Genomic DNA, 24,865 nt, shown 5'->3' with positions numbered 1-24,865 from the left:
GCCCAACTAGCACAGATCTGGAAAGAGGGCTCAGGGGAGGTGGGCTGGGGGTTGCAGGCATGCTCCGTTTTCACTTTTAAAACCAGCGTCTGAACTCCACCCCTTGATACAAACTTCCTAGCGCAATAAGAATGAATGGTTTTGCCAGGTGGCGGCGGTGGCGCACGCCTTTAATCCCAGCACTCGGGAGGCAGAGCCAGGCGGATCTCCGTGAGTTCGAGGCCAGCCTGGCCTACAGAGTGAGATCCAGGACAGGCACCAAAACTACACAGAGAAACCCTGTCTCAAAAAAAACAAAACAACAAACCCAATAAAACAAAACAAAAGAATGATTGATTTTGTTTGGACAGATGGGGGGGAAACGTGTGTACTTTTTATAGCACGTTTTTACACCTTCCCAGCTGACGACTGCACGACTTGACCCGCGCGCGTGTGCGCGCGCGCGGTTTGTCATGATTACCGCACGGCCCGACCTGCAGTGTGTCAGGATGGCTGCGTGGTTTGGCTCACGGTGTGGGCACAGCTCCTCAAGCGCGGGCTGAGACGTTCGATTGCCAGTGACGCGCACCAGCTTTTCCTGTGTTTGTCTGTTTTAGGCCTTTTCCGCGCTGGATAAAGAGGACACGGGGTTTGTGAAGGCTATGGAGTTCGGAGACGTCCTGAAGAGCTTCTGTCATAAGCTGACAGATAACCAGTATCACTACCTTTTGAGGAAATTAAGACTTCACCTAACACCCAGCATACACTGGAAATACTTCCTGGAGAACTTCAGCTCCTTCCTGGAGGAGGTAAGGCCGCGTCCTGCAGCACACAGCTGATTCCAACACCATCGTCAGAGCATCCCAGATGAAAGACTGATGAGCTCTGCGGAGTGCTGGAAGGGAGAGCGTGCCCTCTACTTTGCGGAGAAGCTTGCTTTGATTTGGTGGTTTTTGCACGCAGGGCCTCTTTGGTCTGGCGTCCAGAGAAGCGAGGCCCGCTGTGTCCAGACTGCGGGCGGCACTGGCAGAGCCCCAGGCCGAGGCGAATGTGGAGGTGTGGTGGGTTCTGACAGCACAGGTGGAAGGGAGCAGCCCCCCGGGAAGCCAGGGGAGACCTCAGGGTCGATGGCAATGGCTGCCCACGGGGGCTCTTCTCTGTCATCTCCGGAGAGTGACTCTGGAGGGACTGGTCACTCGTTGCCAGCTTGCTTCTTACGTCCGCAGAAATGGGTCAGCATCACCGACAGCAGTTCCAGCCTAGCTGAGCGAGGGGACACCATTCCGCATGGCACTCTGTGCTGAGGGGGCGGGGACGCAGCTGCTGTGACCCCTGCCTTGATGGAGGGAAGAATTTAAATGGAGGAGGAAGAAGGGGGTACAGGAGACTGCAGAAAGCTCATGCTAGACGGGGCTGCTGTTCTCTGAGCTGGCTGCTCTGGGCCTTTCTGGATGTCCTTTCCAATGGCCTGCCTATGTGTGACCATGTGTTGAGCCATGTGTCCTCGGTCATATATCGCAGATAAATCCCTAGAGAGGAGAGAGCCAGAGCAGGTGGCAGGAACCTGCTGGGTAGGCACCACCTCATAAAATGCCAATTTTATAGGTCACGATAAAATGCCGATTTTATAGGTGACGACTCTGGCCCAGAGGTTCTGGGTGATCTCCCCAGTGAGCGAGTGAGGGCTGATGTGTGAACCCAGGAGGCCTGGCTTCCGGGCTCCCATTTGTGAAAGTCCTCCTGCCTCAGCCTCCCAGGCTGGGGATTACAGTCATGAGCCAGTATACCCAGTTTTCACTGATGTTAATGCATCTGCTTTAGTCCTCTCATAAGCTGTTATAGAAATAATCTCCATATTAAATGGAAATATTCTCTGTCAAGAGCACGCTAGTGTTCGTGTGTGTGTGTGTGTGTGTGTGTGTGTGTGTGTGTGTGTGTGTGTGTGTGTGTGTGTTCCTCTGCTGGGAGCATGTAGGCCATCTTGGGTTTCCTCCATGATAGACAAAGCACTAGCTTCTGTGCCTGTCCCCTGTGACACACATACATATACACACACACACACACACACACACACACACACACACACACACACGCACATGTGACTCATGCGTATAAACACGCATGTACAAGCATGCATGGGGGTATGCACACACTGCTGCTCCACGTGAAATGCCCACTGGTTCTGATGCTGTCTGCAGTCTCTGAGGTGGGCTGTGCAGTGCACACCAGGCTTCCTGATGCTCCCCGGCCCCGCCAGCCCTCTGTGCTTTCAGCCACATTAACCTCTGCCTTGGTGTTCTCGAAGTCAGGCCGCAGACATTTCAGGCCCTTGTCGTCTATAAGTCGCAAAGACCTCCTGGTCTGTGGCAGGATTTTGCTCTCCACATCCGGTGGCCATTGTTCTCCACTGTGATTATGCTTATAAGAAATACATTGTTTGTTGTTCAGATTTCGGAAAAGGCAGCAGTCATGCGACCCCCCCACAGTGACAGTGACTTGTCACTGTAAGAGTGCCGTGGGCTGGCTCATCCCTGGGTGCTTCCTGGGTGTTTCCTCACTGTTGACTGGGTGAGGTGGACAGACCGCCTCCACCAAGGCATGTTCCTGCTTCTCCTCCCCACAAGGAAGGCGGCTTCCAAGCCGATGCCTCTGCCCTGCTTTGAAGATGGCTTTTTTCTGTTTTTAGTGCGTTTGACACACTTCCTCCAACAAGGCCACACTTCCCCCAACAAGGCCACACCTCCTAATAGCGCCACTCCCCGTGGGAGCCATTTTCTTTCAAACCACCACAAGTCCAATTGGTGTGGCCCTGTACGTGCATATTGTTTAGGGCTGACCACGTGGGGCTAGACAACCTATCAGGGGGCTCATCTTTGGAGAAGTCTGGTTCTCCTTCTCTTAGCAGTCATTAATTGCCTGTACCTCTTCACCTAGGGGCGGAGCCTTGTGGGAGTCCCCCATCCACCATGGCATGTCCACCCCCATCCACCGTGGCATGTCCACCCCCATCCACCGTGGCATGTCCACCGATGTCATTGTTTAGGCAACTGTGTTTTTGAGCTATCATGGCTGCCACCCCACCGTCACAGCTAAAAGACACAGACTCCCCGCAGACTTCCGGGTCTCTGGCTTTTAGCCCTCCCTTCCACACAGTGTTTCCCAAGTCTCAGGAGTGGGGTTGGGTGGTAGGTAGATCAGCTGGGACTGGACACCCTGCGGTCATCTGTTCTCTGCATTTTGACCAGTTCTGACTTTCTGTGATGTCCCCATCCATGATGTCTCCATCTTTAACGGTCTCTGTCCGCTGCAGAAGGAGCTTCTCAGATGAGGCGTGAGAGCTGTGGCACTCACCTGCGGGTCTAGGGATAAATGTTTGGAGTGCAGTTAGGAATTGTGCTGGCTTGGGAAGGTGCCCGCCCGGTTTCTCCGTGGGTGCTGGAATCCCAATTCTGGTCATTGTGCTTGCATGATGAGCTCTTTATCTACTGAGCCCCCTCCCCAGACCCTGTATGTCTGCATTTGAAAGACTCCCAGAACAAAAATGCCCAGATCAAAGGTCAGGGATATCTTCATTGATCTTGAAAGCAACTTCCTATAAGATTTTTTTTTTTAAACAATTGTCTGTATTAGATTGCATCATATGAAATCAACATTTTCTTTTAAAGTCTCAGGTGATTGAATGTGGACAATACTCATGGCTTTAGGGAACATCTGTGGAAGCCACATGTGTCCATCATACACTAGTTAGCTTGAATTCATTACTTTAAAGGGAAGAGTTGAGACTGTCCACTCAGCAGAGTGGCTGTTTTGGGGTGTGAGGTGGTTTGAAAGAAAATGCCCCCCAAAGGGAGTAGCGCTAACAGGAGGTGTGGCCTTGTTGGAGGAAATGTGGTACTATGGGGGTGGGCTTTGAGGTCTCATAGGCTCAAGCTACACCCAGTGAGACAGACCACTTCCTGTTACCTATGGATCAGGACTCTCATCTCCCTCCCTAGCACCATGTCTGCCTGCATGCTGCCATGTCCCACCATAATAACAATCGACTAAACCTCTGAACTGTAAGCCAGACCTTAAATGTTTTCCTTTGTAAGACTTGCTTTGGTCATGATGTCTCTTCACAGCAGTAGAAGTCCTAACTGAGACAGGGTGCTTCTCTCCATCCTTTTTGCATGGGTCTTTCCAGGAAGACTATGTACAACAGGGCTTGGGGTCTGCTAGAGGTTTTGAGAAATCTTACAATTCCTTTTATAATTATTTTTAATCTAAAAAAGATTATATCTATTTGTATGTGTCTGGGGTGTGTGTATACATGCTGTCTAGAAAGGCCAGAGTTGTTAGATCCCCTGGAGTTACAGGAAATTACAAATCACCTGGTGTGTGGTCCCTGCCTTCCAGAGTGCCCGTTCCAGCCCAGGGGACAGTGAACAAGGGCTAGGTCACATGCCTGATGCTAGAGTGTACTGCAAAACGAGTGGGAAGCTGGAATCAGAATTGTATGAGAGGGAGACTCAACGGGGAGGGGCCTTTCCTGAGACAGTTAGGAATGATCAGGGTGCACAGTTGGACGGAAGAACCTGTTGGTGTGGAGTCATTGGTGTATGGATAAAGGTGTGAGGTCTTTAGGAAAGGCTGTCACAGGTGTGCCAGGCTTAGGGTGGAAGCGTCCAAGTCTGTACAACAAAAGACCCGTGGAGGACAAATGTGGAAGAGGCAGAGCCTTGTACCTCAGTGGTCAGGCGTCCCACCTCGGGCGCCATTATGTCCTCACATGGGACTCACAGGGTTGGGAGGCGCCACTAAGGCTCTACTTGGAGCTCCTCACAGCAGCTGTCACGTGTTCTCTTTACAAGGGTCAACCTCACCTCCAGACACGCTTTGCCCAATACTCCATGAGGGTTCTGGAAGAATGGCCCATGGAGTGAGGTGGCTGCTGCCACCCCCTGTACACCTCCATTCATTAGGGATGAATGTACCTGTACCACAGTGAGACTGGTCTAGGAGGATGCAGAAGAGAGGTAGCTGCACCCCACCCCTGATTCCCCCCAGGGTCCTGAAAACACCTGCCTGAGAGGTGTGCACTTAAGCCTGGATGAAGTAGAAGGTTGTCGTTTCCCAGGGTGTCAAGCTGAGCCAGGGGCCACAGGCTCGAAGGATCATAAGGCCCTGTCAAAGGAACCATAGCACAGGAACCATATGTGTGTGTGTGTTCCTTGTCCTGCTTACTCAGCAGTTGGAGCAGGAAGCAGGGACAGAGCCACCCACCAGCACCTGGGAGCTTTTTCAGGGCATAGGTGCCTTGCTCTGGGCCACAAAGAATGACTGGGGACCCCCATCCTATGTGATTGGGGGGGGTGGAGGGAAACTGAGGTTTTTATCACTGAGCCTGCTACAGCTTAGTTCCAGGCTCTTCACCAGGAGGGAAGAAAGGTCAGAAGTGATAGGGCCGGATAAAGCATCGCTTAAGCTCATTATTAGGACACCAGTCATCCCTTCCCTCTGGGGACACAGAGGAGGCAAGTAATTAAAAAGAGATTACTGAAGTGTAATGAAGGAAGCCAGCACCTTCCTCGGAAGGGAAATCAGCAGAGATCACCCCCCAGCCAAGGCTGCTCAATTCTTGGGACGTAGGACTGTACTCATGCCCTCAGTAAGCCCTCAAGTGTATGGAAGGATTGAAATCTGTCATCTCACTCTACCTGTTTGTCATGATGAGTGAGCCTCAATGTCTCTTCTCAGACGTGTTTATGAGCTTCCGTCTTGTGGCTGTTGAGCAGGCATGTGGGTCTTGAGCCCTTCCGGCAGGGGCACTTGTCATTCAGTATCCTGGGTCCTGGCTCCACACTGTGGCTGGTCCAGCCCAGGCTCCTTCTGCTCCAGAAACACCAATGTAATTGGTGCTCTGCTAGATTCGGAGTCAGGGCAGAAGAGCCCACCCAAGGCTGGAGTCCCACTGGGGGCAGGCCCAGGAGTTCACCTATGAGCTAGGCCCAAGGTATTTCCCATGCACGTCACACTCACAAGAAAGCCAGCCCCATGGTTACAGAGGCCAGTGGGCCCAGGAAGGTGACTCTCGTGTTCCTCATCATTGGAAACCCATCACACAGACTTCAGGATAAGACACTTTGACCTCTCCAGCATTTAGGAGGAAGGATACATGTTAGACTTGAACTGTGACTGGTGGCCGGATTAAAGGACAGAGCAGCAAGCAAGGGACAGATGCTGGGTGACAGCACAGGCCCTTCTTCATGCTCCTGCCCCCCCAAGCCAAGTTCCCCCTCATCTCCAGAAAAGCATTCCATGCCCGAGTGCTTTGTGCGGAAGATGGAGCATCACCTGTTTGAAGAAGATCACATTTGCTCGGTGTATTTTTGGATCTACTGAGTACCAGAGGTGGCTTCAGCAGTGATGCTGGCAGCTGGTCATGCCAGGAGCCAGGAGCCCACTCAGGGTCACTGTCAAGCAAATCCTGTAGAAAGTGGCTGTGATACAGCTCCCCCTACCTCGAGCTGTACTTGGTAGCTCCTCACTCCCAGGTCTAGGCATGTGATGGACAGGGGGGTGTACTCAGAGGACCCCATTGGGTGATCCAGCTTCTCAGAAATGGCCATGCCCATTCCTAAAAAAAACAAACAACAAAACAAACAAACAAACAAAAAAACAGAAAGTTCCATCTCGTGGCCCCTGCGGATGCCTGGCTTTGGAGTGTGCTGAGAAATTAAGAAGAAAGAACGAATGGACCACCCAGTGATTGTACCCGGCCAGCCACTGTCACCCTCTTGTCACCACAGTCAAATGTCACCAGACAGGCGGGCATCAGGCAGGCACTTGGAGCCAGCCATGTTCTAGGCATTCCCATGAACCCCCTTGATCAGTCCTCATGACGGTGCCGCACGCTGTGGGCCGGTGACATCAGTGCTGTGTTACAAAGGAAGAAACCTAGGTTCAGAGAGCTGTGGCATTCCCCCCCCCCCCGCCCCCCGAGCTAGGGGTAATGTAGGGCTGGGTTAGAATCCCACAGCCTGGGGACTCACATCCTCAGTGTCTTCTCTCCGGTAAAGTGAAGGCTGCTTCACTGTCTGCCCTTGGGACCGTTAGACAGATTAGCTGCACTGTGGTGGACATAGCTTCGCAGGATCCCTGGTCCAGCAAATACCAAACGTCTGTATAATTATTTGTATTCTGCGCTACTCCACCTTGTGCTGAATGCTCGGTGATGATGTGGTCAGCGGTGTGGAAGTCATTCGGGTAAAGGAATTGATTAGCATTTTCGTAAGCCACTTCGCCCCTGAGTTTATTGCGTCATTAAAGGGCCAGGGGGCGGCTTTGATTCTTTGCACTTTATGGCAGTTTCATGCTGTAGGAGGATTGGTGAGGCAGGAGTCTGCGCAGGGTGTGAGTGCCCACTGTGTGTCAGAGGTGAGCTGGAGAGCTCGGAGAGGTGGGACAGTGGGGGTGGGGGAGGTAGGGGAGGAAGCAGGCAGGAGCGGTTTTCTGATGAGCCTGTGAGAGTGAGTTAGAGGCGCAGCACAGCCCAGCGGGAGAGACATGGTGAGGAGCACTCTGCATAGTCCCAAGGCTGAGGAAGCAGCGCATGTCAGAAGTGGTCAGGGCATGGAGAGTGGGAGAGGCTGCCTGCATCCTGTTTCCTGTGGGCATCTTTGTATGTCCTCTAGGACAGGGGTTTCAGTCTCGCACTCACAGCCCCTAGGATGGTACCTAGCATCTACCCTGCAGTATCTGTGAGTTCCTGAATCCTCTTCCAAGGAGGCTCTCTTGTTCTCCTGCATGCCCGTGGCAGGCATCATCATGGTCGCCTACCGGCCTGTTTCTGGAGTGGGACTACTTTGAGCCTTGTCACGGGGAGGGGGACCCTGAGGACAGCGTAAGTGTCCAGAGCCCAGCCCTGTGGCTTTGTAAACCAGGAAGTCCCTGCTGCTCAGGAGGGTTCCAGGAACTGTACGTGGTCTAGCCTGCGCCCTGTGAAGGCAGCACAATTTAGCGAGCCCAGCAGCTTCGAGGCCCGCCTCAGCGAGCACTGGCAGGGTTGGGTTAATTTAGGGCCTTTCCAGAGACATTCTGGAAGCCAGGAATTCTCCATGCACAGCTGGGATCAGCAGCTTCAGAAGGAAATGCTTACTTTGATTCCCGATTTGGAGGGACATGGTCCAGCGCAGTGGCGACAGTACAATGGCAGGCAGCAGGTCACGGGCAGCTTCTTGGTAAGGGGCATGTGTTCACAGCTTCCGGGATCAGGAAGCAGAGAGGGCACTGGAACCTGGGCTGGGCATCTCGAGGCCAGTGACATACTTCCTCCAGGTGGGCCCCACTTCCTAATGCCCCACAGTCTCCCAGTTGGGGACCAAGTATTCAAGCACATGAGCCTTGAGCCTGTGGGAACATTTCACATCAACCTCCACAGTCCTCGGGCCACCAGGACACGTGGAACGGCACCTGGGCTGGTGGAATCACTGCCCCACCATGCAGAGAGTCCCGGGTCTGGACACCCGCCTAGTACAGTCTTCCCTGGGGTATGAGCACCCCTCCCTCCTTGCCTCTGCCCCTGCCTCTGCAGCAGACATCACAGATGGGTAGTGGGCACCTTCCTTCCAGAACTCAGACTTCATTTTCATCTGGATTTTCAATGTTTCATTTCTTTCTTTCTTTTCTTTTTCTTTTTTTTTTTTTTTTTGGACAGGCAGTTTTATTGCTATTGTTATTTTTAGCATTCATTTTACCCACTGTAAATACAAATGAAGACATGGTACAATTAATTTCCTTGCTAATCAAAATATTTGATGGAATGAAGCAATTTTTCAATTCCTGGAACTAATTATAGGCATTCTCTAGAAGGAAGTGCCGAGTTCAGTGCTGTTTCTAATTAGAATCCTCTTGTTACCTGCTGAGTTCTTGGGGATGAGGTTTCAGGAGGTTCCCCGCTCTGGGGGATTGGAAGTCATGCTGTAGGATTGTCTCTGAGTCCTGAGAGCAGAACTAGCTCTGTGAAGCATGGTGGGATGGGCTAGCTCTGACCTGCATCGTTGATTCGTACACCTACGGGTTTCTGAGCTGATGTTGCAATGGACCTCACTAAACCCCTTTGTCCGAGCCTGCTTGCTCCAGGGCAGGTTACTGCCTGTGCCCCACAGGTGCCTCGGTGGTATAAAGGTCATTGAGAGCCGGGCTCCTCTTCCCTGAGGCTACACACACACACACACACACACACATACACACACACACACACATATACACAAACATACACACACACACACACACACACACACACACACACACACACACACACACAGCTCTTTGTCCCCTACCCTGTGACCCCTACTTCCAGGCACCTTTGCTGTAAAGCTGAATGCTGGTAGAGCGTTTCTGCATCTGAAGACGATGGCAGTGTCTTCTCTGATTAGGAAGAACATTCCTCTTAGTTATAGAAAAAAAGCACAATTTCCCCCCATTCAGATGGGACACAAAAGCGCCAGACCGGGAGCCATCTGTTCTTCCCTGGCGCCCACGGGTGCTCAGTGAGGCTGCTGGGGGCTGAGCTGAGAGGCTGTGGGAACTGGGGGCCAGAGCCCAGCAGGCTCTGAGCAAAGCCCGAGGGAGCCTGGCTCTGCCTCCGGGATTGCATGGGAATCTCTGGGTGGTATTGGTGTCCATATGGGGACCACAGTGTCACAGTGATTGCCAAAGTGGTCTGAGGATCTTTGTGCCAGTGTTTTGTGGTGGTTTAGAGGTGATGACAGGAGTTGACCCAGCGGGTGGGATTTTCAGTGACCTTCCTTTGTGCAACATCTGTGCTTTCCGAGTGACCTCAGTGGAACTGCAGGCGTGACTGGTACACAGGACAAACACACCTCCAGCTGGCGTGAATTACTGTGTGAGCGAGAGGTTCCCATCTCATCGTCTCCTTTTCTGCCATCTCGGGCCCTGAGCATCTTCTTGGACAGCATTTAGGTCCTCCCTTTGGCACCCCCCCCCCTTTCTGGCCTGAGAAGGGAATGATGTCCTCAACACCGTGGGCTACTCCCCAGCTGCAGGAGGGAAATGTTTGGCTGGTACTGGGTTAGAATGTGAGTATCTCTCTTTGCCGGCTCTGTGCCTTCATGACAGTGTGGGGGGGGGGCGGCATTACACAGACCAGGGCCATGTCCCGTCTTGAGGGTCCTCCCCCTCACTTAGGGGACTTGGCCCACATCTCTCTCCCCTGGGACACTAAGTTCCATGTGAGCAGAGCCTAGAGAGCCATAACCTGGGTCTCCAGCTAAAGTCGGTGTGCCCCAGATAATCAGTAAGTACCACCTGTCCCAGCCTCAGAGCCCACTGTGTGGATGGCTGATTCACCCGGAGCAGATGGCTCAGGCAGGTGTACCACCCACTCCTCGGGCTCTGAGACTCACTCTGAGCACTGCTTTCTGGATGGAGCTGCACCCATGGGTGGCAGGGGAACTGGATTAGCATCAGAGGTGGCGTGAGTAGGGCCAGCACCCTGCCTTGTCACCACCTCTCAGATTGCAGGCGTGTGGAACATGTGTTATGATGTGTACAGGTGTGCACAGGTGTGACCATTCCTTATGCAGCCACCTTGTGGTCTTTCTCCATCCCTTCTCCTCCATTACTGATGCTTTCTGGTTAAGTTTTCCCTTGGAACCTTCTAGTAGCTGCACTATAGCCCATCTATAAAAATCACCCATTCTCCCTAACCATGCAACTGAGGTTGTTGGTTATTGCCAATCAACGCTTTGTTTTATAAATCCTGCTGGTTTTCTCTAGTTTATTTTCTAAGGAGAATGCCAAGAGAGCCAGGGCAGAGTTGACCACAGGGACACTTTCTGGTGATCAGAGTTCATAGTTGGCTAAAGCAGAATCATGCTGCCTTGTCTTTGCCTCCGGACCATTGATCCATGACCACCCTTCAGAGCAGGCAGAATCCCGTCCCCTCCCTCCTTATACCACAGCGGCAGCACTGACATCATTGTGTGTCTGCTGTTTGTTTCTTGGTTCCACTGTGCCTCAACATCTCCCCTGACCCCAGACTGGAGGGGGAATGGGGACCGAGAGTACACAGGCTCCCTGAGCAGCGCTGCACCTGAGGCAGCCTGCGGGTGTTAGGAGCCCTCAGCCACAGCAAAGTGAGTGAGGTCACAGAAAGCAGGAGCCCATTGTGAGGCCCACCTCCTGCCCGGGGGGTGGAGCCCTTAAGGGTCTGGCCTTGAAGGGATAGTCACTTGTGGAAACCAGCCTCCTCTGGGGAGCCTGCCCAAACGTGGGCACAAGAGACCGTCACAGTGAGGTGAGAACAGGGCTGAGCCGTTGGGGTTTTGAGTGGTTTGGATGTGGGGTCAGAAAACTGTCCAATGGATAGAGGGCTTCCATTTGCTGAGGAAGAAACCACTCAGGCTCGCACTTTGCTGTTGGTGCTCCTGGGAGAGGAGTCTGATGACACTGGTGAGCCGCATCTTGATTGGGCTCTGTCCCTCACCAAGGACATCTACGTAAGGCAGTTGTGACAAACAGCCACTTGATAAAAGGCTCCGTGGAGGGGGCTGATGACCCATCACGGGTGGGCAGAGCCGATGCCCAGCAACACAGACGGACTCTTGGCCAAGCTCCATGACTCTTACTAGATCGTGGTTGCATCCAACTTCAGTATCTTGTGGCTTGGACCCTCCTGCCACTAGCCTTTCCTAAAGTTGTATGGCTGCATATTTTTTAATCATCCATGTAATTGCCAAAATGTCTATTGATTCCTGCCCACCCCTTCCCATATATCCAGTGAAGGGGTGTGGGGAGAGGAGGAGGGAGGGAAGGAGGGAGGGAGGAAGGGAGGGAGGAAGACAGGGAGGGAGGGAGGGAGGGAGGGAGGGAGGGAGGGAGGGAGGGAGGGAGGGAGGGAGGGAATAGGTTATGTGCACAACCTCACCTGTAATTCCTCAGGAGCCATCCACCTTGTTTAGAGATAGGATCTCCCACTGTCTTGAGACTCTATTAGTTTAGGCTGGCTGCCCATGAACCCTGGGGATGCTCCTGTCTCCACTTTCCCAGGCTGGGATTGCAGGGGCAACCACCCTGCCCCCTTTTTAGGGTTAGACCTAGGGATCTGGTTCAGGTCCCCGGGCCTATGCAGCATGCTTTACCCACTGAGCCCAGAGATGTTTTCTTAGAACCTGCAAGGGGCTTTGTGGCGTGAATCTGACTCTTTCCATCAGGAACATGGCCTTGCTCTCCACTCATCCCTGTCTCAGTGAATGCAGGTTTCTCTCAGGAGGCTCCGTCACTCTCGGGATCTCACCCGTGTGTTCAGCCTGTCGTTAATGTGATGTGGAATTCTCCTCACTTCAACTGATAATTCATCCATAGCTAGTGCTTTTCAAAAGCCCATATTGCTTTCTGTGGTTTTAGCTCAGATTGGACCACTTTCCTAAATTGTTAGGAAACTTTCTAGCCAATTGGTCTTATCTAACAAGAATGATGTCTTCAGCATTTTATTCTTCATCTTCTTATCTCAAAAGGTTAGTCTTCTAAAAATGTGTATAGCAGGCCAAGCATTTTATCATCCCCACCCCCATGGAGAAGAATGAGGCATGGGGATGTTGAGTCTGTGGCCAGCCTGGGTTACATAGGTAAATCATTAAATAAATAAATGAAGCCCAACTATATAGGGCAGGCAGTGGGTAAAGACTGTAAAGATGCTCCATCCTGGAGACCTGAGTCCAGTCACCAGAACCCGTGTAAAGGTAGGAGAGAGTCAGCCTCATGACTTTCACCTCATGGTCATCTCAGTCACTGCACAGTCGTTTCCTCAGGTCAGTTTTATCCCTGCCCCCAGGAGAAGAGGAAATAGGCAAAAAGTGGGCAAGCTACTTAATTGTAGATCCTCCCAGCTAGACAGAGATGGAGCCAAGTTGAAACTAGCCCTGGGCCTGCCTGCCTTCCACACTGAGCTGCTCCAGTGTTTCAAGTGTGCTTTTGGACTTAGAGGCAGGACTCCACACCAAGAGGGTACCCTCTGGTCTCTGGGTGCTGACACACTGTGGAAGGGCAGGGATTGGGGATGCTGAGCTCTGGGACTCACACTTCCAACCATGTAAATTCTGAGAGGCATGGGACACACCAGTGATCCCACTTTGATTTTTCTCAGGGGAGAGAAGATGCTCCTTCACCTCACAAATGGCGTCCAGTGGGCATGGGAGAGGCTCTGGTACCCCTGGGTGGTCAGGGCTAGGGTCTAAGTGGAAGTGTGTGTATCTGTGTTTCCAAGGATAGTCCCAGCTACTGCTGGGGTTTGCTACAGTTCCATAAAACATGTCGCCAGACAGTGACAGAGTGCAGACATTGCTGTTGGGTCACTGAAAGCATGGCCAAATTGGAATACCACTCCTGAGGATCTGCCCTCAAGGCCTGCTGACTATCTAGCACAGCCCTGGTATCCACAGTAAGGGCCAGGGTCAAAGCAAGGATCATGATGAGACCCATCATCAAGATATGCCAGGGCCAGGGCTGGGACCAGGGCCAGTATTCCTGCACTGGATCTCTTGAATTCTCTCACCCCTGGGTTATCACTGGCCAGGTCCCCTTTACCATCAGAGTACCACCTTTCCTCCCCAGGTCTAGCTTTGGGAGGTTTGACCCACTCAGCAAGGAGGCATTTGTCAAAGCTGTCTCCTACCTTGCAGGAGGTTGAAGACTCTATTAACACACACCTTTACACTTTGGGCCTCCCAAGCCTGGCTGCATCGTGGTGCCCAGTCTCCCCAGAGACCAGACCTGGCCCGCTCCAAAATAAACTAAGAGTCCCTGCCTGCATTCCTGGCCCCTTTGCTCATGTTTCATGAGTGACTAGCTCTTGCTTGCTGCTCCAATCCATCTACCCCCCTAGTGAAGTGCCAGGCACTGAAGATGGAGTTAGCCCTCCTCAAGCCTCCATCCGCAAGCCCCCCTGCCTGCTCATAATTATAAAGCTCCTTCTGCCCTGGTCCAGGAAGCCCCAGATCCTGGCCCAGGTTGCACATCTCTCTGCGGGGCTCCCCAGCACCAGGGACAGCTCCAGCCACCGAGGCAGGATTCTGGGGGTCCAGAAGTCCTTTTTTTTTTTTTTTAAAGATATATGTATTTGTTTGTTTGTTTGTTTATTATGTACACAGAAAAGGGTGCCAGATCTCATTACAGATGGTTGTAAGCCACCATGTGGGTGCTGGGAATTGAACTCGGGACCTCTGGAAGAACAGTCGGTGCTCTTAACCTCTGAGCCATCTCTCCAGTCCGAGAAGTCCTTTTGCTAACCTAATATGGTTATCACTTTGCCAACTGAGCCATCTCTCCAGCTCTTTCCTGAGTGAAATGAGCCCAAAGACAGCCATCAGGAGGAAACAGGAGAGAGTCTATGGTGCACCCTCCCTGGGGCTTCTCAGTGTTCCACAGCCCACCTTCCAAGGGCAGAGTGCCACCCTGGGGACCACTTTCATGGCAGGTGAGCCCAGGCTTCCACACAGCTGGGCTGACCTGTCATTAGAAATCATGATGCATCTGTTCTTCTCTGGCCTATTAAGCTATTCCTCTCTGCACCCAGAGACGTCTACTGTTTACTCAGTGGATTGTTTTCCATTCTGTTCTGTGCAGACTGCTGATGAGTGGGCAGAGAACATGCCCAAGGTCCCACCCCCCACACTTTCCAAGGAATCGGCCAACAGAGACATCTTGGCACGAATGCACAAGGCGGTGGCTTCCCACTATCACACCATCGTCCAGGAGTTTGAGAACTTCGACACCACAAAAAACAACACCGTCTCCAGAGATGAGTTCAGATCTATCTGCACCCGCCATGTCCAGATCCTGACGGATGAGCAGGTAAGACCGTGGCTGCTCATCCCAAGCCGTTGTTGAAGCAGAGAGTTCTACACTGCACTCTTGTTTTTTTAATGTTTGATTTTCCACCCCAACCCACTCCCCCCTTTTATCCCCTCCTCCCTTCCCCTCCTCCTTTTCCTTCTCTACCTCCCCCCTTCCTCTTCAATAAGCTCTCAGTACATAATCCTTAATAGCCTGGAACTTAGACCAGACGGACCTTAAACTTGGGGCGACCTTCCTGCTTAGGTGTCCCCATTGCTGGGAGTGCCCGCATGAGCTACAGCACCCTGCTGAGGTCTTGTTTTGTGCTAAGTCATACTGAAATTCACAGGAGTGGCTGTTGCTACAACAGCTGTGAACCTCACCATTTCAGGCAGGGTGAGCTTGCTGTCCCCTTTGCTGTGAAAATCAGCCCCGGCTCCCAGTCCTCCTGCATCTGTGATCATCTGGCGCTGGCATGATTGACAGGGCTTCCCCTCTCTCTGCTGCACCCTGGGGCAGCATGCTGTGCCAAGCGTGTTGTGGATGGTGCCAGAGTGCTAAGTACCACTTAACCGCCATCTTGTCCCCATGACCTGGCTCGCCTGCATTGTAAAACCTTGTCTCACACTCAAAGTCGTCCAGCTCTCCCGACTTCCAGAGCTCTGAGCCAGGGGGAAGGGACGTGGCTTGGAAAGCTGTGGGTACAATCAACCTCCCAGGGAAAGAGAACAGCTTTCTCAGGAAGGAGTATCTCTAGACATTTATCTATGATTTTACCCCCCAGACAGACACCCCTAGCAAGTGAGAAATGTGCTTGCAGGTAATAAATCAACTCAGGCTTCTGGGCCTGCACAGCTGTGCGCCTGTCCAGCTGTGTGACTCAGAAAAGTCAGTTGGCATCTCTGTTTTCCCTGGTATTCCTCCCTGGGCCCTCCTGGCACCCTTCTCTCCTAGCCAGCTTCCTCCTCTGCCTCTGCCAGGACCTGGCCCCTGCTCCCCTCACTGCCTACTCCTTCCAGATTCTAAGCAGAGGGAGGCCTTTCCCAGCCCCACTCGGCAGAGCTGGCCATGTCCCACTTGGCCCTCCCAGCGCCCTCCTTCTTCCCGGTTCCCATGCCCCTGGTCTCCTGATCACAGCCTTGGCCTCTGAGCCAGTGTCTAGGAACACAGCCACCCATCTTGGTGTGCAGCAAATGCCCCGGGGCGGCAGAGCCCACTCCTGCGTGCTGGGCAGCTGTCAACAGCAGGACTGTCCCCTGTTGCCGTGACAAGAGCACCAATGAGAGAGGGAGGGTTTATTTGGGCTCATGGTTTGAAGGTGCAGCCTGTCATGATGGGGAGTTCAAGACAACGGAGGCTTGAGGCAGCCGGCCATGTTGTGTGCACAGCCAGGACGCAGAGAGAGGTGACTGCTGGTCACTTCCTACTTTTTATTCAGCCCCGGACCCCAGCCCATCAGATAGTCCCGCTCACATTTAGGGTGTGTCTTCCCACCCTAATTACTCTAATCCAGAAGACTCTCACAGACATGTATAGAGGTTCATCTCCTAGGTGATGCTAGATCCTGTCCAGTGGACAGTCAAGATTAATCATCACAGCAGAGGAGGGACATCAGAGGCCAGGGGACCGGTGCTTATGAAGAAGTACAGGCTACTCCCTATTGGGAAGGAGCCTGTGGCAGCTGAGAGGCCATGGCCAGGCACCTGCTGCAGACCCTGGTCTCCCTGACAACAGGATGCAGGCCCACAGAAACAGAGCAGGGCAGACAGGAGCAGCAGCCTGATGGCAAAGCAGCCCCACCCTGTCCCCGAAGGGCCTGCACTCTCAGAGAACTTTTAGACAGTAAACATATGAGTAAAATAGGCAGTGTCTTAGCCAATGACAATGCTGTATATTTCTTTAAAGGCAGGAAAAGGGTACAGATGGAGTGGGAGACATGCTTGTAACTAGTAAGGTTGGGGAGGCGCTCTGAGCAGGTACCCTCGAAAGGGAAGACCTGGTTACTAGGTAGGGTTAGCTGGAAGCAGAGGGGACGTGGATGACAAGGGCTGTGATGGGGTTGGACCATTGGTGGATGACCAGTGCTTGGAGGGGATTGAGCCCAAGCCTGGAGTCTATCCTGTAGGACAGGAGCCAAGTGGAAACATTTTTGTCTTCACTCAGGGGTGTGAGAGGGTGGTCCTACCCTGTGCCAGTTGGCCTGATCAGCGGCTTTAAACAGTGGTCCTCTGGCTGCTGTGTGGAGATAGAGAGATGAAGGGCAGGGACCAGGGGCGGACTATTGACAGAGGGCACCAGAAGAGGTTCTGAGGGTGTCAGAGCTGAATCCCACAGCATGTGCCAACATCAGTGCTCACCGTGTTCACTGTGGGCGGCAGTAGATCTAGGTGTTGGTGTTGGGCAGGACAGAGCGAGGCGGTTCAAGGTGAGCTGTCCTCATGAAGCTGTAAAGATGGGTGCCATGGCAGAGGCTGGAGGATGAGCAAGGTGAGAGCGGACATGGCTAAGAATCTAAGATGCAGGCTGAGGGTGCCAAGGGCAGGCAGAGCTTGGGGGCAACAGATTGACAAGTCTGGGAGATGGGAGAGAGCAAAAGAAAAGACCAAGTAACCACAGTGACGTTGAGGAGGAGCTGGGGAGGTGCTGGATGTGAATTGTGTGTACATATATGTGTGCTTGCATGAGTGTGTAAGCATGTGTCACATATGTATGTGAATATATGTATGCACATGTATAAGCACCCGTCTGTGTGTACACACTACAGGTGTGCGTGTGTGCCCGTGTTCTTTTATACACTACATCACTACAGTTGGGTGGACCTCGTATGCACAGCTCACTCTTGGCTCCACTCTGGGATGTGGTTGCGTCATCCTCATTTGCCCAAGGGTACAGGAGCATCAGCTGGTCCTCTCTGAAGTTTCTGGAGCTTTGACTTTCTGTTCTTGCCATGTAGGCAGCACCTGTTTGTCTGCCTGTGTGAAGCGGGGCTCCACTGTCCTGGGGGCTCCGTGGTCCTCCCCCATCTTCAGCACCAGCGCTGTCTGGCAGCCATTCTTTGACGGAGGGCTGCTCTAACTCGACTCTGCTCCACCAGATTGTAAACAACCAGCACCTGGGTCTCTGAGGCTCTGTCAGGCCAGGAGTGTCTACATCAGTCTCAGCTCTCCGAGTGGTTCAGTGCCGTCACATCGGCTCCCCTGGGAGTCCTGTGGTGGTGCGTGTCTGCAGTACCAGTACTGAGGCAGGGGCATCATGAGCTCCCTGCCAGTGTTGGTGGGTTCCTGCCTCCAGGGGGAGGGGAACCCGTGACACTTAGTGGACTGCAACAGTTGGGCTTCTGTCTACTGCCCCAGACTCCTTCTCTTCCTGTCCATGTCTGCTATCTTCCATCGTGCTCTACTGTGTGGGATCTTTGTGTCTTTGATGCGTTCTGCTTCAGTGTAAGAAAACACTTGGAACTTCATACCTTCAGTTAAGTTTTCTCAGCTGTTGTCATAACCACTTTGCTAAATTCAGTCATTTTGTAATAACTTGTCAGCCAATTCCCTGAGCTGATACCTCAAGCCAGTTCTGAACAACAGGCAGGTGTCCTTCCAACCCATAGGCTTGTTATTTCTTTTCTTGCTTTGTAGCAATGCCTAGATCCCATGGTCCTTCCAAACAGAGCTGTGACAATGGCTTCCCTGTTCTAGCCTTGACTGGACAGGAATGCTTCAGTGTTCCACGGTTAGAACTATTTTCCCTAGAGACACTTCCATATATCAAATGTCAGGAGCTCCCGGTCAATTGTTCTTTGTATGCCTGTTTTTCTAAAACCCAGCAACCTTGGGTGGGTACTGCTTGTATCAAATGCTTCCCGTATGGTACATGTATCAAGATAGGCATCTAGTTTTTCTTCTTCAATTTCTCAATGCAGTGAGCTGTGCTGATAGGTAGCACAATAGTAAAGCAAATGTATATGCCTGTTGTGTGCACGGTTTGGTCAGGGTGTGTTGAAAGTATTTCCACGGCTGTAGAGATGGCTCAGTGGTTAGGAGCACTGGCTGCTCTTGCAGAGGACTTGAGTTGGGTTCTGACCTACATGGTGGCTCACAACTTCCTATAATGCCAGTTCCAGAAAACTCAATGCCCTCTTCTGGCCTTGGCAGGCTCCCACATGACATGTGCATACAAACATGTACTCTCTCTCTCACCCTCCCTCCCTCCCTCCCTTTAAACTTAAAAATAATTGTGTTGATGTTTGTGACATTACTCTGTACTTTCTCAAGTTTGTGTCTTGTTGGAATCAAGAGTACACCAGCTGTGTAAATAGAGTCTAGGGCTATGTACTTTTGTGTTTTCTCAAAAGGGTCTGGGCAGAACTGGGCTGCCAGCTTCCTGAAAGTAAAAAAAAAAAAAAAAAAAATGCCCGTAAGCCTTCTGGGACCCAGAGTTTTCCATAAGGGGGGATTTAACTGCCAGTATGTTCTTCTGATGGTTACAGGGCCACCCAGGCTCATCCATTTTGGTGGCTTATGTTTTTACATGAATTTGTCCACTTTTTCTCCCTTTTCTGATTGGCATCCACTGACTCACCATAGAATCTGTGTCTTCTTTCAGTTAGTTCTTGCTGTATGTGCCACACCATTGGACCATACCACCCCCTAGCTTCACACTACAGCCGTGTGTGCTCTTAGTCTTTTCTGAGGATCAGCTTTCAGCTCTCCTGGCTTCCTGCTGCATTGACAGCCTCTCTCTTGTTCCCTGTGCTTTGGCATAGGTTGGATGCAGGCTTTGGATTTCAGCTGCTCTTCCTCCCATAATAGGCACTTAAAACTGTACACTTCTGTCTAATTACTACTTTAGCTGCATCCAAATTTTGATACATAGTTGTAAAATTATAATGGAGCTCCTAGTCTCCATCTTGGGTCCTTTGATTTAGAAATACGGGTGTTTTTTTGTTCCTGAATGAATGTGTTTTTAAAGAGTTATTAACTTATAAATGAACATGATTTTAATTAGAGAATGGGACTGGATCTTATCAGTTATTAGAATTATCTGGGATTGGATGTGTGGTCATTCTTTAAAAATGTTTCATTTGTAGCTAGATGGTATGTTTTGAATGGAGCATTATGAAGCGTTTTACACCTGCTGATTGAAACCAGCTGTTACTTCTAGTCTCAGAATCTCTATTCTCTCAGTTATCTTGGCCCATCAATGGGTGAGAAATGTGGATACTTGTAACTCAGTGTTAGATGTATCAAATTCTAAGAAAATAGTTTTTAATATTGAAGTCTATTTAATGTGATAGTAACATGACCTCTGAGCCTTTTTTTTTTCATTTAGTGCCTACTTGCTATATCTGTTTAAACTTCTTTACATCTTTGATGCCCCTGATAATTCTGTTTTGTGTTTAGGTTTTATGAATAGCACATAAATGGATTCTTAAACATCCTCTCTAGTGATTCCCTGCCATTTTGCATGGGTGTTTGGCTCATTTACATTTATTGTTGTTGCTGTTGTCTCCATTTATTTCTGTTGTCAATATTAAGCATCCTGCCGTGCTCATTTCCTTTATATTGTTTGAAAATGTATTTTCTTGACATAATTTAGAAACCCCCTTTCCTACATATTTGTCAAAAGCTACATACTTTCCTAGTCAATAGCTGGCTGTTGCCCTTACCTCTTAGCAATTTTTAAACTAGGTCCCCTTGCTCTCTGGTTTGTGAGGCTATTGAGTTGCTGTGATTCAATGGTCTTCTTGGATTTCATGGTATTATTAGTAGTTTATCTTCATCTTGCAATTTTTCTCTACAAATTAAACCCTTAGGGTTCACTGACCCTACCAGTGTTTGTTCAACATTGTTCTCTTTGCCTTTCTTCTGCTGATTATGATCTGTTTACTTGATTGTGACCTGTTAATAAACTTTTTCAATGATTGCATTTTTCATTTCAAGGAGCTTTCTTTTCCCCTCATTTCAAGTGTCTGTCAATTGTGTGTTTCTCACTGCTAATTCTAATGCTTGATTTTAACACGATTAGGTATGGTCACTGACAGTTCTGATATCTGAAGGCAGAGTCAGCCTTGGCTTGCTCCTTCATGTGTGTGGTGATTTTATTTTTTCAAATGCCATTGGCAGGCTGAGTTTATCTGGGAGCTGTTACACTGTTGTTGTATTTAGTTATGAAACCAGCTTTGCCAGGAGAACTCTGTGCAGGGAAAGGTGGAGTGGGCACAGGAGGCCAGGTGGGGAACAGAGGGCAGATGGACATGCAGATGGTTTCAAGGAGAATGTGGAAACAGAATGGGACAAGAAGGACAAGAGAACAGTGAAGATGAGATTCCAGGGGCATCACAGACAGTTGTGCTACCTTTAGGAGTGGTCCTCTGAGTGGCTAACACAAGCCTAACACTGAAGAACGGTCATGGTGTTTTATCACAGCAACAGAAAGTTTACTAAGACAAAGAGTCGGGGTTTATGGGGACCTACCACTTGTCTTCAGGAATGCACTGGCCAAAGATGACAACAGAAGGCATGGTGAGGAGAAAGCCAGAGCCTGCAAGATGTTGCTACCTGTATCCGTGCTGGGAGGCAAATAGAGGAGGCCTTGACCAGCTCTGCACCTGACCCACAGGAGCTGTGGGAATTCAGAGACCCCCATGATCCTCAGGAGCAACTTCAGCCAGAGCTGGGTTCAGAGGGAGCTTGAGGATGTGGGTTTTGTGATGATGGAGAGAGTTCCTCAGAGTGCCATGGGAGAGTAGGGACAAGGAGGGGGTGGGAGGGAGACCTACAGCCAAATGGCTCAGGAGAGTGATTATCCCAGCTGGCAGATGAGGCTATGTCTACACAGTGGCCAGATGGGTGAACACTGTGAGACTCACAGTGTTGTGGAACATTATGTTAAGATGTGTTACATTCATTTATGCTGTGGGATATTTGTTTAATATGCAAAGATGTATTACATTTGTTTAACTCTGTAAAGCTGTGTTACTTTGCCTGCCTAAAACACCTGATTGGTCTAATAAAGAGCAAGGCAGGAGAGGGGTAGGCGGGGCTGCAAGGCAAAGAGAATAAAAGAGAACAGGGAGGATGGTGAAGAGGAGGAGAGAGCACCAGGGGCCAGCCACCCAACCACCCAACCAGCCCCAGAGTAAGAAGGAAAGAAAGGAATAGAGAATAGAGAAAGGTAAAAGCCCAGAGGCAAAAGGTAGATGGGATAATTTAAGAAACAAGCCAAGCTAAGGCCAGGCATTCATAAGTAAGAATAAGTCTCCATGTATTTATTTGGGAGCTGGATGGTAGCCCCCAAAGAGTGAAAGAAAAAACTACACATGCTTCTGAAAGATGCTGGCTGAGTCTGCAGACCAGGGCTAGCCTGGGGTAAAGCAGAGGCTGCTTGGTGGAACACTGGCGTCCTGTTGTCCCATGTGTGAGTTGGTCCACTTCACTTGCTTTTTGGCAGAATCTTGTACATTTTCAATACATTCTTTTTTAATCTTCCTGTAGGTTCTGAAGTTGAGTCAGAACTCTGTGGGCAGGGCTTAGCAGACTTCCTGGGGGATTCTGCTCCCTAGAGCTGGAGGAGCCCTAGGCTAGTCCATCTCCAAGCTCATCAGTTGTGTGGAGTGTTATCAGCCATCATGGGTTGTTTTTAATTTTCTCAATGACTTCCAATCCTCTCAGCTCCAGACACCAACCTCTGGGGATATACTTGGTATGTCTATTTGTGAATCCCACACATGGCAGTTTCCTGCCTGAGGATTCCCAGGTCAGGATGGTACAGACCTAAAGATACCCTAACTCCAATTCCAGAGAGGCACCCACATCTGACCCCAAGAGTAGGCTGATGTGGCAGCTCGCAAGCCTTTGGGGACTTTAGACGGAGCCCAAGAGTTGGTCACTTTCATTCATTTGCTGTGGATAAATAAACCCCAAGAGACACCCGGGGGCAAACTAAGTTTCTAGTGACCTCTAGACTGCAAGGGGAACAGGAAACTGTCCCCCACCCTAGCCTCCTGGCCTCTGTCCCTTGGAAGGCTGACAGCCAGGCTCTGTCAGCTGCAGGTTTTGCAAGTAGTCAGGTAGGAGGGGACAAGAGCCCTTCTTCTCAGCTCCCTGAAAGTCCTGCAGCCACCAGAGGTGGCTCGTGTGGGGAAGCCCTCCTGTTGCTCTGGCCCGTGCTGTGTGTCATTTCCATAAGGTCTGCGGCGTCAGACAGCCACCACGCAAAGCCATAAACTTCTCCCCGGTTTCCAAATGCTTCCTTTCCATCTTGCACGAGGGACGTTTCTTTGGGGTGAAATAAATTGTGGATGTAAAGGCAGAGGCTGAGGCGGCGGCACCTGCGAGCCGCTGAGACTCAGGTGTGCAGGGACGGCTGAGAAATGAGGCCGGCGGCTTCCCTGGGATGCAGGTGGGGCCCGGTTTGATTTGCATCTTCTCCTAAAATGTTTTTATGCACCACAGCTCGGTCACTGTGACTAATCACAAGATTTAATGGCCTTAAACTGCTCACTGAGGACCCAATTCAATTAAAAAATGTCCTGCGGAAGCCATGAATAATCCCCTTGTCTTGCCTTTTTTTTCCCCCCACAGTCTTCCAGAGGCTTCTATCCTGCAGAGACCAAATGGATTTTTTTTTCTCCTTTCTTAATTTTTTTTTTTTTTAAATGACATGATCCCTGGCCCACGGTCACCTCCTGTCACCTCTGGTCCCACTCCTCCAGGACTTCCGGGAGGAGAGTCTCTCCTGCTGGGTTCCCACTCCCCCTGGACTGACTTGCTGCCCTTAGTTTGACAGGCTGTGGAGCGAGATGCCCGTCAACGCCAAGGGGAGGCTCAAGTACCAGGACTTCCTCAGCAGGTTCGGCACCGAGAGAGCACCCTCGCCGCCCATGGCCGCAGGTGACTCTGGAGACTCGACCGTTGCCCAGAGGGGAAGCAGTGCCCCTGAGGTCTCCCAAGGAAGCAGATCCACCCTCTGCTCTCCTTCTCGGGACTCCAGATCTGCGAAATCACGGAGTCACCCCTGTGTGAGTTCCCAGCCTGATACAGGGGCCCCATGTCACCTCCTGGCAGGTCCATGCACACAGGGGCCCCCAGTGTTTCTCCCCCAGACTGCAGGTGACTGAGAGACTGGGTTCATGAGTCTGGGGGAGGCTCTAGTGTCAGTTTCCGGCGGTGGGGGGTTGAGGGGGTGGGGGGCGGGAGTTTGAGCAAGAGTGGGGGCAGGGCAGGGTAGAAAGAGCCAGAAGGGGAAGAAGAGACAGAAGGGCACATCATCCATAGGCAAGAAACCTGGCTCTGAGAGGGACAGTCCCCTGACCTTGGGCACCATCCATACTGATGAATGTGTTCCCAATTTACACCAGAGCCAGGTGAGGCCCAGGGTGTTTTCCTGGGCCTCAGTCCTCAGTGTGACACAGAGCCCTGAGCCCTAGACTGAGTCATCCCAGGCTTGCCAGAAGGAGGCTCCTGGGGAATGACTTGAATGACAGTCTCCAGGGCAGGGCAACTGAGAGCGCACTACACATTCCCACAAGGCAGCTGCTGTGTGCTCACACCTCGTGCCTGGAGTAGCATGGCCCCAGACAGAGTGCCCATCATGTGCTCCAGCACCATCCTCTGTATACCTCTACTATGCACTGGGTTTTTGCTACAGCCCAAAATGGACAAAGGTACCCACTCAAGAGGGTTATGTATGGTGTCACAGATTTCAGGATGACAGACAGTGAATGTGGTGGTCTCCAGGGAAGTCAGAGGAATGTAGAACAGGAATCAGATATTCCTTAAGGCTAGCTGCCTCCTAGTCTCCCCGCGTTGGGAGGGAGATTAGGCTGCTGATCTGTTGAGATCTGGACAGAGAGCTGGCCAGCAGCACTCAGGGCCTTTGAACTGGGAATCCAGGGAAACACACATAGCATTAAGGAGGCAGGCCCCAGAAAGGCTGCCTCTTGAGGGTGGAGGGAGCCCCAAGTCAAGGAATTTGGGGAGTTCCTGGGATTTAGTAAGGGCAAGAAGAAGTGCTCTCCTCTTAAAACATGGCTTTGTATTTATTTCCAAAGCTA

General features: G+C 51.2%; 1 protein-coding gene across 4 annotated transcripts in view; it reads left to right on the top strand.

Moving 5' to 3' along the window:
- Efcab6 (EF-hand calcium binding domain 6) overlaps positions 1-24,865 on the top strand; it is a 203,392-nt gene that overhangs the window by 172,900 nt on the left and 5,627 nt on the right. For all 4 annotated transcript variants that reach the window (XM_042264721.2, XM_042264722.2, XM_042264720.2 and 1 more), the window contains 3 exons: positions 597-788; positions 14,605-14,832; positions 23,591-23,830. In XM_042264721.2, coding sequence (XP_042120655.1) covers positions 597-788; positions 14,605-14,832; positions 23,591-23,830 — 660 coding nt within the window. The remainder of the gene's footprint in view (positions 1-596; positions 789-14,604; positions 14,833-23,590; positions 23,831-24,865) is intronic.

This window comes from Peromyscus maniculatus, chromosome 20, assembly GCF_049852395.1.
Source record: "Peromyscus maniculatus bairdii isolate BWxNUB_F1_BW_parent chromosome 20, HU_Pman_BW_mat_3.1, whole genome shotgun sequence".
Taxonomy (NCBI): domain Eukaryota; kingdom Metazoa; phylum Chordata; class Mammalia; order Rodentia; family Cricetidae; genus Peromyscus; species Peromyscus maniculatus.
The sequence above is the reverse complement of the archived record's forward strand: the minus strand, read 5'-3'. Positions and strand labels throughout refer to the sequence as shown.